Here is a 17,192-nt window from a genome sequence, read left to right as displayed (position 1 = left end):
ATTCACTGAAGGTTTGGTGGTTTTATGTTGTTCAAAAAGGAAGCTTTCGAAGGACAAAGTCCCTTGCAGGTCATGACCCTTGAGCCCTGCAATCCCTTCCCCAAAGCAGCCCTTGCCCCGATGAACAGACCACAGAGCAGAGCGCAGGTGCTGGAACGCCCACCGCCCCCCCCACCCCAACCAGCCCGGGGGGACAGTTTATGCTCAGGGCTGTAGCACCGTGTGAGGAACTGTATAATCCTGCTGGCAGTAATAACTGGCAGCATCCTCAGCCTCTACTGTGCTGATTTTGAGGATGAATTCTGTGTCAGACTGAATCGCAGAGAACCGGTCTGGGACACCAGACATTAGGTTATCAGCATCATAGATGAGAAGCTTAGGAGCCTGGCCTGGTTTCTGCTGATACCAGCTCAAGTAATCGCTGATGCTCTCGTTGGCCCTGCAGGTGATGGACGCGCTCTCTCTCAGGGACACAGTGAGGAAGGCCGGAGACTGGGTCAGCCCAGCGTTCCCGCTAGCAGCTGGGAAGGAAGCGAAACACAAAGTCAGCATTGTCTACCAGGTCCCACTCCACTCTCCTCCCAGAAGATTCTGGCGGCCCTGGTCCCCTAACTTGAGAGCACCTGGGTCTCCGAGGGAAGGGGAGACCCCGGGTCAGGGATCCACAGAGCCCTGGGGAGATCCCACAGTCAGGAGGAGAGGAGCCCCCCCCCCCATCTCTGGGATGTCCCTGCACTCCCCTCCTCACCTGGGAGGCAGGCCAGCAGAAGACAGAGGAGCTGGGTCAGGACACCCATGTTCGATCCAAGGCCCTGCCTGAGGCTCTTTTTTGCCCCAGATGTCTGAGCAGCCTATTCATGAGGATTCTGAAGAACAGAAACGGGCCCTGGGGGAAACATGCAAATCACTGAGGGGTTGGGCAGGTCTGGCTGCAGCTGCAGAACCAGTGCCTCCTGGGGAATCACACAAACCCAGGATTCACGTCCAGTCCCAGAGGAGCTTCTCCCAGGTGTTTGTCAGAAAAAACTCTCTCTCTGGGGCGCCTGGATGGTCAGTCAGTTAAGCGTCTGACTCTTGATTTCAGCTCAGGTCATGATCTCAGGGTCCTGGGATGGAGCCCCACCTCAGGTTCAAAGCCCAGTGGGGAGTTTGCTTGAGGATTTTCTCCTTCTCTCTCTGCTCCACCCCCCCCTTTCCACTCGCTCTCTCTCTCTAAAATAAATAAATATTTAAAAAAAAAGAAAAGAAAAAATCACCTCTAATTTTTCTGATCCCTATACGTCCTCATTGCTCTGAATTTTGTGCATCTTCTCAAAACAAGAAAATAATAGATCTGGGATGACCCTCCAAGACTTAAATTTTTGTATGAACATATACTTTTCCCTATAGAATTCATGAGCTCTCATTTTCTAGGGATGGGTGTGAAATACCAGTTCTATCTTGGTATGTTACTTAGACTAAATAACGATGAGTCATGGACAACAAGACGAGAGAGTATCTCCTCGGATCAAATCCATGCAGTGCTTCTTCAGGCATTATGCAGTCAAGAAGGCTTATACATTGTTAGAGGCTATTTCCATGGTTAATATTATTCTTTATTTTGGAGGTTAATGTCATTTGGGTATTAACTTTCTCCGCTTCCTATTTTTACTGCTTCTCATTCTTCTCATCAGTTTTTGCTGATCATATTCTCATGCCTTAGAGTAACGGTAAGTTCTCTTTTGTCTGACACAGTCCCAATGTGATCTTTAACATTTAATAGCACCCCCTCTTTGCTCTCACAAATAAGCCAGTTTGGGTGAAAACTTATATGACAGCCCTCTATTCTGATCTTTTTTATTCCTAGTTTACTAAGACATTTCTCAACTAAAAATTAGTAATGAATTGTTAAATTTTATCAAATATATTTATAACTATTATCAGCATGATCAAACACATGTATTTATATATTTTTAAAAATATATATTTATAAAATAAAAAAATAAAAAAATATATATTTATAGTTACATCACCATATATATACATATAAAATAGTCACAGAACATGAATATATTATATATTATATATACACCTATATATTTTATATATATATACACACACCTATATGTATATTTTTCTATAAATAAGGTAATTTTTAACTTTTTATTCAAATATTATTTTGTCTTAATTTCTTCTTAATATCTTTATGAACAGATTGCTAAATATTCATACTGAGGTCAGTTTTAATAAAATGCATCTAAGTAAGTGTGTAGGTGCATAAATATTGTATTTGTCAACTTTTGCATGATGATTGATAATAAACCACTCACAACCAAGTGGCACACAATACTAAGCATTAACTTTAATATCCACAGATGTTCCAGGCAGGGCTCAGCCAGGTGGTTCTGCTACATGCCACTATGATGCTCTCCAGCCTATGGATAGTGTTTCATCTGGGACCAAGATGGAAGGGCAGTGACTAGTCATTTTTCTTTCTTTCTTTTTTATTTTTTAAGTAATCTCTATACCCAGTGTGGGGCTTGAACTCAGAACTCCCAGACCAAGAGTCTCATGCTCTACCAACTGAGCCAGACAGGCACCCCTGCTCTGGGTGAAATATTCTAATGGCAAGTTTCAGAAGTGAACAAAATCCCCAAACCAAGCTGCACAAGGAAATTTAAGTCCGATGATCTCCAACACAGGTGCACAAAATTTATATTCTTTTGCCTTTGTAATTCCTCAAGTTTCTAAAAACCTTTAATCTATTAAATTTTCAAAGAATTCCTTAAAAAGTTAAAAATAGAACCCTACTATCCAGTTAATCGCACTACTAGGTATTTACCCAAAAAATACAAAAACGGTAATTCAAAGGCATACATGTACCTCTATATTTATAGCAGTATTGTTTACAATAGCCAACTTTTGGAAGCAGCCCGAGTGTCCATTGATAGATGAATGGATAAAGAAGATGTGGAATATTATCAGCCATAAAAAAGAATGGGGGTGCCTGGGTGGCTCAGTCGTTAGGTGTCTGCCTTCGGCTCAGGTCATGATCCCGGGGTCCTGGGATCAAGCTCCGCATCGGGCTTCCTGCGCCGCGGGAGGCCTGCTTCTCCCTCTCCCACTCCCCCTGCTTGTGTTCCCTCTCTCACTGTATCTCTCTCTGTCATATCAAATAAATAAAATCTTAAAAAAATAAATAAATAAAAAATAAAAAAGAATGAAATCTTACCATTTGCAATGACATGGATGAAGATAGACAGTATAATGCCAAGTGAAATAAGTCAGTCAGAGGAAGACAAATACCATATGATTTCACTCACATGTGGAATTTAAGAAACAAAACAAATAAGCGAAGAAAAAAAAAAGGAAAAGAGGGAGAGAGACAAACCAAGAAACAGACTCTTAACTATAGAGAACAAACCGATGGTTACCAGGCGGGTGGGGGGTGGGGATGGGGATGGGTGAAAGAGGTGATGGGGATTAAGGAGTGTGCTTGTCGGGATGAGCACAGGGTGATGTATGAAATTGTTGAATCTCTGTATTGTACACCGGAAACTAATATGACACTGTATGCTAACTATACTGGAAATAAAATAAGTATAAAATAAAATCATATGAAATAAAATTAAGTTAAATTAAATAAAAATGAAGTATTTAATCATGTCATTGGCAGATAAGTGTTTTTAGATTTTACTATTGTAAAAGTGTTTTCAAATCTAGTTTTGTGTTAACTCAAAATAGAGCTGAATGTGGTTTCAACATACAGCTTTAAATAGAAATTGTCTTAAATGGCTTCATTGGAAAAAAAATCTTTTTAGCTGAAGTAAACATTCTCTAAACCTGGTAACTTGTTAAAGTGCAGATTCCCATCTCAAGGTCTAAGGTGACCCGCAATTTTGCGTTTATAAGAAGTTTGCAGTTATGTAGATGATGCTGCAGGCCACTGGGAAGATGTTGAGGGAAAAGAATGGTATATTCACGCTTAGTGTTTTTGTGTGTGTCAAAAACGTTTTTCATTTATTTGTCAAATGATTGCTATATATTTAATGTAATTTCCTCATTTTCTGTTTACCATATAACTCAATAAAGTTTCAGGCTATGATCCCAGACCTGCTGATAATAGTTGGAAGCACATTCAAGTGTCTTCTGGGTCCATCCTCTGGCCAGCAGAGCTCTGAGAGCCGGCCACCCATCATTGGCATCCCTTCTGGAAGCACATCTCCCCTTTTTTTCCTCTACAGCTTCCCTTCGAGGTGCTCAACAAGGCAGCCTCACTGAAATTTGGAGGTCAGAAGGGGAGGATTTGATCCTACCGATCAGCAGCTGCAGGCAGAGTGGACGAGGCGAGGACCGGAGGATCACCAGAAGAGGGGCTTCAGAGGCTGCAGCATCCGGCACCTCACGCCCGGGCTTCCCAGACAGGCCCGAGGACCACATGGTTAGGCAGCCTGTACCTTCAGTGGTAACATGCTCTGGCTTCCGGGGCAGCACCAGGGAATCAGCCATTTCTAGCCTCTGTTCTCCTTCTTATCACACTCCCTAGACTTGGAAAGGTTTTGAAAGGTTATGGTTCGGAGTCAAACTCTATGAATTTGAAACGTTCCTGCTTCGAATACCTAGAGTGGCTTCTCTTTTGCTGCACGAAGCCTGGCTGATGCCACAGCCCACACTCCTCAGGTGTAATCATCTGGGGGAAAGGGAATCAGTAAGGGGGCGGAGGAGCCTCCCTGCCCCTCTCCCAAATTTTACACTTTTAATTCAAATATTTATTTTTTAAAACATTGTTTTGTATCTTCTTATGAATGGATTTCCAAGTATTCATTTTTATGCCATGTTTTAATAAAACCTATCAATCTCTATGCGAAGATGTGTAAAAACTGTATTAGTCAGATTTTACACACTATTCTAACAAACCAGTCAAAAACTCAGTGGCTTGTAATACTAAGCATTTGTTTCTATAGTCATGGATGTTCATGTTGACAATGATTTGGATGATGTTCACAGTGCTCAGCTGTGTGGTTCTTCTGCAGGGAGATGAACTGTTCTCCAGCCTACTGATTGTGTTTGATCTGGAGCCAAGACTGATGGTGTGGTGACTACCGACGGTACATCATTCTCATGGCAATTTGTAGGAGGGTACAAAATCCCCCACACAAGCAAACTTAAGTCCAATTATTCTGACACAATTGCATATAATTTTGATTTATTCTTAGGTCTTCATAATTCTTTAAATTTCTAAAAATTATTATTCTATTCAATTTTTAAGATACATGGTCATGTTATTTCCAAATAATTATATTTTTCAATATTTACAATCTAACAAGAAGTTTGTAATTTAATTTTGTGTGAATTAGAAAGTAAAATTGGATGTGTTTTCAACACGTAGCTTTAAATAGAAATTTCTTAAATGAAAATAGAAAATTAAAAAAAGACCACTTTAGGGGAAGTAAAAATGCTCTAAAACAGAGCATCTTAAACCTTATACAGATCTCCTGCTATCTTGTTAAAATGAAGATCCTTGTGAGTAGGTGTCAGGTGGATCCTGCTATTTTGCATTTGTCACAAGCTTCCAGGGATGTCAATCTTGCTCTGGCTTACAAAAAATTTTAAGCAACAAGATATTTCATATTAAAGAAAAACAATGCTTCACCCACATTTAGTTTTTTTTTTAATCACGAAAGTCCTTCGTTGTCTGTCAAATTCGTTTTATATACGTGATACAATTTCCTCATTTTTCTATTTACTCAGTCGCTTAACAAAATTTTCTTGTGATGAATTCAGACCTGATGATGGTAGCTAGAAGCATATTCAAGTGTATTCTGGGGACTTCCCCTAACTGGCAAACTTCTGAGAGATGTAAAAATAGTGACCATTCCAGGCTGTCTTCTGTCAGCTCCCCATCATCACCATCACTTCTGGAAGCACAATTCCCAGAGCCCCCTTTCCTCTATGGTTTCCTATGGAGTTGCTCACGGAGGCATCTTACCTTAGATTTGGAAGTCAGAAGGGGAGGATTCAGTGCCATCCATCAGCACCTGCAGGCAGATGCGTGATAAGTGGAGGACCAGAGAATCACCCGGTGAAGGGCTGCAGAGGCAAGACAGGCCTGAGGACCACGTGATTAGGCAGCCTGTCTATCCAATGGTATATGTTCTCTGACGTATGGGGGATCACTGAGGAATCACCTGTTTCTAGAGTCTGCTTCCCTTATTATTATATCCCCAGGCCTTTGAAAGAGTGAAGTTTAGACATTACTCCCCTAGATTAAGCAATCCTGCTTGGAATACCTAGAGTGGCTTCTCTTTTGATGCACGAAGCCTGGCTGATGCCATACCCCGCACTCCTCAGGTGTAATCATCTGGGGGAAAGGGAGTCAGTCAGGGGGCCGAGGAGCCTCCCTGTCCCTCTCCCAAAGCTGCCAGTGACCTCCAAAGCGGGGCTGCCTCTGCGAAACTCTCTGAGCAGATGTGGGCACCAGGGGAGCAGCAAGGGCAGCCCAGAGCCTCAAGTCTGCTTCCCTGGGGGTTTATGTTCTGACCTGTAACACTGTGGGAGTGTAACTCTTACTTTGCTGGCAGTAATAAGGGGCAAAATCTTCAGGCTCCAGACTGCTGATGGTGAGGGTGAAATCTGTCCCAGACCCGCTGCCGCTGAACCGTGACGGGACCCCAGTTTGCAACTTGGATGCTTCATAGATCAGGGGCTTAGGAGCTTTCCCTGGTTTCTGCTGATACCAGGCTAACCACCTGTTAGTGTTCTGACTGGCCCAGCAAGTGATGGTGACTCTGTCTCCCGGAGATGCCGATAGCGAGGATGAGGACTGGGTCATCTGGATTTCAGAACTGGCTCCTGAGATTGGAAACATAGAAACAAATATCCACACTATGAATCATGTTATAAGAGGCCTTCGCTGGGGACCACACTGGCTGAGTAAATTCGCAGGATTCTCCTTCCTTCCCTGGGAGCCAGATCAGCAGGAGGCCCATGAGCTGAGTGGGAGCCTTCACGCCTCTGCTGTGTCCTGACCGGGACTGCGTCCTGCCCAGGGTGTGACCAGCCTGTTAATTAGTGTTCAGGGACGTGGGCTGTGCTCCAGTGATATGCAAATCAGCAGGGGATGGAGCATAACTGGGCACAGCCGCAGGGTTGAGTTATCGCAATAATGGTACAGTGCAATAACCCTTCTGCTCTGGGTAGTGTAGATGTTGTCACAATGTTTATTCTTCCAATCCATGAGCATGGAATGTTTTCTCACTTCTTTGTGTCTTCCTCAATTTCTTTCATAAGTGCTCTGTAGTTTCTAGAGTACAGATCCTTTGCCTCTTTGGCTAGGTTTATTCCTAGGTATCTTATGGTTTTGGGTGCAATTGTAAATGGGATCAACTCCTTAGTTTCTCTCTCTTCTTTCTCATTGTTAGTGTACAGAAACGCAACTGACTTCTGTGCATTGATTTTCTATCCTGCCACTTTGCTGAATTCCTGTATGAGTTCTAGCAATTTTGGGGTGGAGTCTTTTGGGGTTTCCATGTAGAGTATCATGTCATCTGCAAAGAGTGAGAGTTTAATTTCTTCTTTGCTGATTCATATGCCTTTTCTTTCTTTTTGTTGTCGGATTGTTCTAGCTGAAGCTACAATTTCTAGTACTATGTTGAACAGCAGTGGTGAGAGTGGACATCCCTGCTATGTTCCTGATCCTAGGGGAAAAACTGAAAGCTTGAGAATGATACTCGTTGTGCGCTTTTCATAGATGGCTTTTATGATATTGAGGTTTGTTCCCTCTATCCCTACACTGTGAAGAATTTTAATCAGGAAAGGATGCTGTACTTTGTCAAATGCTTTTTCTGCATCAATTGAGAAGATCATATGGTTCTTGTCCTTTCTTTTATTTATTTAATGTATCACATTGATTGATTTGCGAATGTTAAATCATCCTTGCAGCCCAGGAATAAACCCCACTTGGTCATGGTGAATAATCCGTTTAATGTACTGTTGGATCCTATTGGCTAGTATTTTGGTGAGAATTTTTGCATTCATGTTCATCAGGGATATTGGTGTGTAATTCTCCTATTTGGTGGGATCTTTGTCTGGTTTGGGGAACATGGTAATCCTGGCCTCATAGAAAAAGTTTGGAAGTTCCCTTCCATTTCTATTTTTTGAAACTGCTTCAGAAGAATAGATATTAATTATTCTTTAAATGTTCAGTAGAATTCCCCTGGGAAGCCATCCAGCCCTGGACTCTTGTTTGTTGGGAGATTTTTTATTATTACTACGTCAATTTCCTTGCTGGTTATGGGTTGGTGTTAGAAGTTTTATCACACTTAGGAAGCTTTTCACTTGTGTTGCCTGGTGGGACAGAGCACTCAGAATGGAGGAGGACACACGGCTTAGCTGGAGACAGGTTAGCAATGGCAGATACTCAATATCTGGGCACTTACACATCATGACACCCACAGTTCTTTACTACTCTTCTACTTCGTTGCATCTCTGGATGGTAGTGATGATAATTTCTTATGCCAAGAATAGCAGGAAATTATAGCAAAGAAGAATCTCTGTGGCCTCAATAATATTCACAAGCACCAAATAAAAGGAGCCTGTACAAGATCTTAGAGTATCTAGGATTGTATAATATCTGATGGATGCTGTCCTAGAGACACAGTAAGAAAAGTGTATCATGAATCTTAAAGAGACCAAAAGAACTCTTTATTCACAGGACAGCAGACTGATTCTGTCCCGTAACCTCCAGGGAGAAACACCTCCTCTGCAGGCAAATTTGTGCTGCTCTGGTTGAACCTGGTCACTGGGGGGTTATTGCATTTTAAAAAATGAAAAGAAAAAAAAAAGTTCTAACACCAGGTTTGGCAGCCAGAGGTTGTTGCCTACATAAATATTTTTATTCTAGAAATCAAGAATTAATAGAATTCTGAGAACTTATCACAAGATAAATATTGATATAATCCTCTTTGCTTCTGTCAGGGCTGGGCTTTGCTGCAGGACTGACATTTTACAATAACAGCACCCAGGTGCAGTGTCTCCCAGCAGTCCCAGGCCAGACCTGCACAAATTTGTCTGCAGAGAACATGTCTATCTGTGAGGGCCACGAGACAGAATCAGAATGACAAAAGCCCAGAAATTCAAAGAAATTGTACAAGGTCCTTGCATTCGGTGCTTACACATCTTTTAAGACAGAGAGTCTTCTTCTTTACTCCGATACCCTGATGTCCTTGGTGTGATAAATTATCAGCATAGGGGCACCTGGATGGCTCAGCCGGTTAAGCGTCTGCCTTAGGCTCAGGTCATGATCCCAGGGTCCTGGGATCGAGCCCCGTGTCGGGCTCCCTCCTCCATGGAGAGCCTATTTCTCCCTCTCCCTCTGCCTGCCGCTCTGCCTATCCGTACTCTCTATCTCTCTGTCAAATAAATTTTTAAAAATCTTAAAAAAAATTATCAGCATAGAGAGAGAACCCAGGATGTCTACAGATTGTTCTTCTCAATATTCAAGTGTGTACTGATCAACACATGCATGTCAAGAACCTACTGAGGCTGGAGAAAAAACTGCATAAGAATATTACAGGGAAAATTTGTCAGAGCTCACACAGAACCAGAAAGAGTTATTGTGTGCACCAGTGAGAGTAGAAAACCTCATGATTCACAGGGCATCCAGCTGAGGACTCAAAAAGTCTTTGCCTTAGGAGTGGGGCAAATTACCCCTGGACAAAATGCTATTCTGGTCCCACCTAACAGAGCTTAAAAGCAAGACCCGAGTCCATCAGACAGATTCAAGTGGCAAGATTTGATATTTCAGAAAGAAAGATTAGCAACTTTAGTTTTAGAAATTGTCTGAAGTGTAGTATTGTGAGAAAAACAATACTTAAAAAAGCATGAACAGAGAGAGCATCAGTGAACTGTGTGACAACTTCAAGCAGTCTGTGACTTGAATAATTGGAGTCTTGAGAAGAGAAAGTGAGGAAGTACAAGCAACATTTTGAAAAAAAATTGGGTGATTTTTTTTTCAGTTTTAAGAAATCATTATCAGGACTTGCACAATTAAAAATCCAGAGTCCAGGGGTGCCTGGGTGGCTCAGTGGTTAAGCGTCTGCCTTCTGCTCAGGTCATGATCGCAGGGTCCTGGGATCGAGCCCTGCATCGGACTCCCTGCTCTGTGGGAAGCCTGCTTCTCCCTCTCCCACTGCCCCTTGCTTGTGTTCCCTTTCTCGCTGTGTCTCTGTCAAATAAAATCTTTAAAAAAAAAAAATTTAAAAATCCAGAGTCCACTTAAAACCATGTACTTGATGGTTGAATATAGAAGTGCAAGGCAGATCACGCAGAACTTCCTCCATGGTCCTGGTGCAGTTGCAAAGAAGTTTCTAGAAATTGAGTTGTCTGGGGAATGTCAAAAAAAAAATTGTCTCCAAAATGAAAACACATTTTCAGGGGTGCCTGGCTGGCTCAATCAGAAGAGCATGTGACTCTTGATCTTGGAGTTGTGAGTTCGAGGCCCATCTTGGGTGTAGACGTTACTAAAATAATAAAATAAACTTAAAAAAAAAAAACAACCCACATTTTCAGTAACCGAGAAACAGACTCTACACCAGGAAGTCCTCTTTTGATTTGAAGCTAGTACGTATTCATTTATTTAGTAATCTGTAAGGTTGCCTGTTTTGAGTGAGACCCAGAGAAGAACAACACTGTGCAGTAAGGATAACCTGCAGAGGACTTGATGATCCAGCAGGGCAGTGAAGCTTAAGGTGCCTATGGTGCATAGGGAGAGCGTTTGGAGGCTCCAGAGAGCTCTAACAGGAGAAGCACGGTATGGACCTCTAGAGTATTGGGATAGTGCTATGATCTCTTTGAACAACTCTCTTTTTGAGATAGGGTCCTAGCTTGCTGTTAAGCCCTGGAGAGACTACATGTTTTATATAGATCCCAAAGTAGACATGTGACCTAACCTGTATGAATTGAGTGGTAACATCCAACAAGCCGTAACATACCCATGCACAGCAGTATCCTATCATCAGGTAGAAATGGGATATACAGGCTAGGCCTTGACGTAGTTCCCAAGGCACACAGGTAAGCTGTTCAAACTCTCATGGCACCTACACTTGCTGAATTGCTCCCTTTCCTTCATCCTAATCCTAATGTGGATTCATAATAAATAATAACAATTCAGATCCAGTGTATGCAAGATATGCATAAATTGAAATCAGAAGTAGAGTTTTATAGGCTTAAAGACCACTTTAAGAATAGTCAGGGAAGAGCATGTAGGGAGAAATTCATCTAGTGGGCTGAACTCGGAGTTGGGTTCTCCAGTCCACTTTACCTCTCATAGAGATAACTTGAATCAGAGTCTTCACTCATTCAGGGGCAGGGATTAACAGTGTGGTGACATGGTCAGAACACTGGATAAAACAAGACCGGGAGATTGATGAAGAGGAGCTCAAAAGTCGAGTTTTATGAATAGACCTCTGGCCTGGGCACATACTGTAAGAGTATTTGTGTCCTATGCAGATGTTCACTTCAACACACGCCCTGCACAAGGAGCTCTCAATCATCAGGCAGAGTAAATGACTAACTCGGTGGATGTCAGGTAGCCTCTTATCCAGACACCTTGGTGCTTGTTCATTGAGCTCGGGCATAAAGTGGCCGTGGTGGCAAGGATGAGGCTATGCATGGGCTCCACAACATGGACTTTCCCCAACCAAAACTTATCCAGCTTTTTGACTCTAGGTAACTGCCAAGCAAGACAAAGGAAGAGATCAGTACTGATCCCTGAACTCTCACAATGGCTTCAGGGCCTGGGGCTTCTAGCTAACCACCTGGTGGCTATATCCCCTTCTCTTTCCCTTACTTTTTAAATAAGGTGTATTTGTAGTGATCAACCTGATAATTTGTTCTTTAAATTACCTGATATAAAAGTGATTATGGCTGACCTGGAAAATAAATCAGCATCCCCTTCTGGGGAAGAAGGAGAACATGTCTCGAGTTTTACTGAAATCATGGCATCATATTAGCTAGATGCATGATGGCACTGGACTTTAATTGGAAACATAAACACACATAAACAAGTGTTTTGGACATTGGAGGACAAGGGAGTGGAGCAGATTGCCTATATAGCTCCTTAGCATCACTGCTTTGCCCTTCTACAGTCTCATCACTTCCCACAAACCCTTTCCCCTATGACTCTAGATTTTGTTTGGTTAATGGAAGGTGTTTGTGTAAGATCTAAAAATTGGAACAGCATGGGAAAATCTTACTCTCCAGTGGTATTGTGGGCCGAAGTATATGCAGGCCACAGATGGGTTTCTTCTAATTCTTGAGGTTTATCATGGGCTCTGAGATATCTCTGGAGACTCGTCTTCTTTGGAGCTGCCACTGAAATTATTTGTAGCAGATTTTCCATGATTCAGGAATTTCTTGATTTGAGGAACTCTGGAAGTGGCTTCCTTGACCCTTACTCCTCAGACTCCCCAGTGTTCAACCCTATAATACCCTGGGCTAAGCCAGCTTATTTGGAAATTCCATGAGGGCATCTGTTTTCCTGAGAAAAGCCCAACTCCATCTCTCTTTTAGTACAGATTTTGTATCTTTGAAATAAGTTCTCTTATTGAAAGTCTTAAGATGCCCATTAGCTGCTTCCTTCATCCCATCACATTCCTCCTGACGATGGCAGGCATTCAAGGCAGAAAGCATTCTTTCCTCATTCTAGCCCCATAGGAAAAAAGGAGTCCTTAACTCCCATGCTTTTCTGCTATTACTTGGAGATCCTTGTGTAAATTTATAATGTATAACATTCCTAATTTAAAAATAGAGTCTGTATGTTTAATAAACATAAAGCATGCTTTTTGGTTTAATAGAAATTAACTGGCTCAAAAATTCACATAAAAATTAATTGATGCATCTAAGGGTACAATTTCTAATCACAAACTTAGCAAAATAGTGCATGAAATTGGATACATAAATTATAAAATATCACAATTCAACTGGTTCTGAGAGGCTCTAAACATTCAAAATAATGTTATCAAAACAGAGGTACAAAGGGAAAAAGAAAACCCAAAAGAATGAAAAAAATAAATAAGGAAGGAAGGAACCCACAAGCCCACCATCTGGCACAGTAATTACTCTCGAAGGGTGTAGATGATTATTTTATCAAGGAAAGAGTGAATCACCTTCACCATGAGCTCAGCAAACCTTTCTGCTCAGCAGCTGTTGAGACACCAAGCAGTCCCCTTGCCTAAGAGGAAACAGCTAGAACCACAGGGCCTCCCTGGGTGACGAGCTTGGGTGCATTAGGTTTGTGTTCACAGATGTAAAGTTGTGAAAGCAAGTTATATGTTTGACAAAATATCCAGAAGCACAAAGCCTTTGAGTTGCTGTTTACACACAGAATCTATGAATTTTACAGAACTAGCCTAGGGCTCCCGAACATGGATGAATCACTTTGCAAATGAAAAACTTAGGAGCCTCTCCTCATTTTTTGTGTTTTATAAACTAAAGGCACTGGCTGGCTGCTGATGGTGAGTTTGTCTCCTGGAGTCAGTCATGGACTCAGAGGCTGGGAACTTGATCAGCACGATGTCACCTCCGGCCCCAGGGAATAAACATGATGCAAGTGTCTCCAGTGTTCTCCAGATTGAAGCCACTACATTCCCAGCAGAGTGAATTTGGCTCCTCATGCCACAGTGTGGGTACTGTGCTCTCTGCCTTGGCCCCTCAAGGATTCTTCCACCCAGTGATTTCTCTGCCCATGACCTCATCCCTTTGCAGCTCCATGCATCAGGAGGTAGAGGCTGTATGCCCAGCCCTTGATTCTGGGCTAGCCTGTGTCTTGCGTTGGTCAATAGAATGTGGCAGACAGGATGTTGTTCTAGCTCTAAGCCTAGGCTCAAGAGATCTTGCGTAATTCCTCCTTAGTTTCTTGGGCCCTACAACTTCCCTGTGAACAAGGCCTGACAGGGCTGCTGCAAGATTAAAGACCATGTGGAAAAGAGTCCAGCTGCCAAAGATAAAGCTATTCAAGAGCATCCTACGGCCAGCCAACCCTCAACAGTCCATGGAATTATGAGCCGAATAATGACTAAACATTTTCCAAGGCAGATGAAAAAGTCAACCCACAGATCCAAGGAAGCTCAACAACCCGCAAGCAGGATGAACACAGAGAAAATCACACTTAGGCACATCCTGGTCAAACTAATGGAAACTGGTCATAAGGAGAAAACCTTAAAAGAATCCAGACAGGAAAAAAAAGAAGTATCAGAGCACAAGAAGAAGGACTGCACACTTCATGCGTAGCTGACCACAGGACAGCATCTTCAAGCACTGAAGGAAAAATATGTTAATTTAGAATTCTATTTCTAGTAAATATATCCTTCAGAAATAAAGGTGAAATAAAGCCATTTAAAGATGAAAAAGAAACAGATAATTTGTCACCATCAGACCTGCACCACAGAAACTCAAAGGAAAGTTCTGGCAGAAGATAAATCTCACCAGATGGAGACACAAAAGAAATGAAGAACACCAGAAATGGTAAATGATAGGTACATATAAAAGACTTGTCTTCTGATTTACAGTTTCCTGAAAAACAATTGACTATTTAAAGCAATGTGAATAAGAATACATTGCAAGTTTTAAAACATCTGTAAAAGTAAAATGCATGACAAAAATAGCACAACAATAGGCATGGGGTGATTACAGTACATAGTTATAAGGATCTCACTGTGTAAGTGAAGAGGGAGACTATTAACTTACAGGAGACTGGGATAGCTGTCAATGCAAAGAGTAACCCATGGAACAAGGCTTCTCAGTGTGGGCACTGTTAACATTGTAGACGTGAAAATTCTTTGTTGTGAGGAGCTTGCCTGTGCATCCAGTGGCGTGACAGGGGATGCAGGTTGGGGAGAAGTATTCACAATGGTCAGTGGATGGTGAAAATACAAGTTCCGTTATTATTAATTTATAAATTTCTACAGTCAGTTCAACCCTTTAGACCCTGCACCTGGGGGTGGAGGTCGCTAACTACCCCTCCCCTTGTTGAGACTGAGAGGAACCCCGAGGCTCCCAGCCAACAACCAGCACCAGCTGGCAGACATGGGGTGAGACCAGCTTAGGTCTTTCAGCCCAGCTGACCTTCCAGCAGACTGCAGGTGCGTGAGCAAGCCCCGGCAAACCAGCAGAGAAACCACCCAGCCAACCCACAGCATCATGAGAAATAATGAGTTGTTGCTCTTTTAACCCTTTAAGTTTTGGGGTGCTCTGTTATGCTGTAATAAATAAGAGAACAGCAATACATCTAAAGCTTCTGTCTAGATTGCTGCTTGGCTCTATCCACCTCCACATTTTCCTCTATGTAGATCTGGTTTAAATGGGAGACAGTAACTCTCCAACCTGCCCCTGCTGCACCAGGTCAGAAGACATAGACTCTGAGAGTATAGAATCTAAAATCTGGGTACGTCACTCCTCTCACACTGTGGCCTCCTGCAGGAAGCAGGTGTCTTTGTTCAACAACTGGCATCCACAGCCCAGAAGGGTATTTTTGTCTGGGGACCTGTCACTGGGAGAGGCCAGCGGAAGTGCTGCTGGCAGTAATACACGCCCGCGTCTTCAGCCTCTACTCCATGGATGGTGAGGGAGAAGTCAGAGCCAGAGCCGCCTCCCCGGAACCGTAATGGGGTTCCGGTCGCCCGGGCAGAAGCCCCAAAGATGAGCAGCCTGGGAGCCTCGTTGGGTTTCTGTTGGTACCAGGCCATGGAGGTACCCACCTCCTCGCTACTTCTACAGGTGATGGAGATGAAGCTGTCCTGAGATGCTGCCAGGGTCTCTGGGGTCTGAGTCAGGACGAGCCGCCCCCCGCAGCCTGCAAGGACACCCCATCCGGGCAACACAGTGTATTACGTCGGTCAAAGGCTTTGAGGAAACATCGTTCCTCAGAAGAACCATGCCATGCTTAAACCTGACAGAAACTAGAAGTCAAGAGCCCCCGGGCCTTCCCACCTTTGCCTGTGTCCAAGAATTCATGCAGTTTTCTGTCGAGCTGTCCTCCGGCCCAGGGTAAGCTATGAAAGGTGACCCAACAGGGCACGGCCCCACCCTGAGAGGCTGATGGATGCATCCCTCCCTTATAGCCTAAACGGTCCCCGGTGAGCTTCCAAAGGCAGGGTGGACATGCGGTGGGAGCATGGACAGGGTCCTCCATGGTCCTCAGGGGGCCGAGGACAGGTTCAAGGCTGTTTGTGCCTCTGCCTCATTGTCAGCTTTGGGCTCTGTGCCCGGATTTCCTACTAAGCATTAAGTCAAAACCACACCACATATCCCACTATAATTTCCCAAACCCCCTTTTGAGCATATGATCACTGTGTCAAAGGCTAAAGGTCCAGCTCCCGATCAGCAGTGGGAAACATGCTTACCCTGAAAGCCCATCACCAGGAGACAGAGGAGCTGGGCCTGGAGGCTCATCTTGGAGGGTCCCCTGAATCTGCTGCTTCTGCACCAAAGGGCAAGAAGGATGGGGCTGGGCAGGTAGATCGTGGTCAGGGCTGCTCTGGAATGGGGGCCCATGCCCAGGATTAAATAAGCACGGGTCTCCATGGAGTCGATTTGCATGTCTGAAGGCTTGACAGAGTTCTTCAGTCCTGCCTCTCAGGCTGGCAGGCTCACTCTGCCTGAAGCTGGAGGAGGTGGTAGAGGTGATGGAGGTGCCTCTGGTCCCACGGAAGCTGAGGTTGGACTGAGGGAGACCAGGGAGGCTGGCTTGTTCAAAGGGCTCCTCTCCAGAGACAGCCAGCTACCTGCAGAGTGATCACTCAGGGATCTATTGTTACAGAGATGGGGTCTTGTTCTGCTTTCTGCTCTAACTAGATGCCAAGTTAACCATTGATTGAAGCCCAGACCAGAGAGATAAAGCAAAATAGTCAAGCCACACTGCTTCATCACAGAGAATATATTTCTGAATATACACAACAACAGAAACTGGTACTTAAAATTAAAGTTAAGTTGGGGTTGAAGAAAATAGTTATTATGAGGAGAAGGATGCCCACAAAGAGAATTCTGGGTACACATTGCTGACCCAACAATGCAGCACCATGTCTAGCCCATGTCTCAAGAGAAAGGATGGTGTCTCTTGCCTCTGGAGACCACAACTGTGGCCTTTACCTTCTCTCCTGTGTGTTGGAAGCTGGAGCAGCCGAAGGGTCTCAGGTTAGATCTTCTGCACACTTCTG

General features: G+C 43.5%; 1 gene segment (V, D, J or C); it reads right to left on the bottom strand.

Annotated features, from left to right (window-relative positions):
* Positions 1 to 204: 204 nt before the first annotated feature.
* On the bottom strand, positions 205 to 797 carry LOC123326013. The segment is given in 2 exon segments: positions 205 to 521; positions 749 to 797. Coding segments are annotated over 2 exon segments (366 nt in total).
* Positions 798 to 17,192: the final 16,395 nt, after the last annotated feature.

The sequence above is a fragment of the Neomonachus schauinslandi genome, chromosome 10 (assembly GCF_002201575.2).
Source record: "Neomonachus schauinslandi chromosome 10, ASM220157v2, whole genome shotgun sequence".
Classification (NCBI taxonomy): domain Eukaryota; kingdom Metazoa; phylum Chordata; class Mammalia; order Carnivora; family Phocidae; genus Neomonachus; species Neomonachus schauinslandi.
This window is presented reverse-complemented; position numbering and strand designations above follow the sequence as displayed.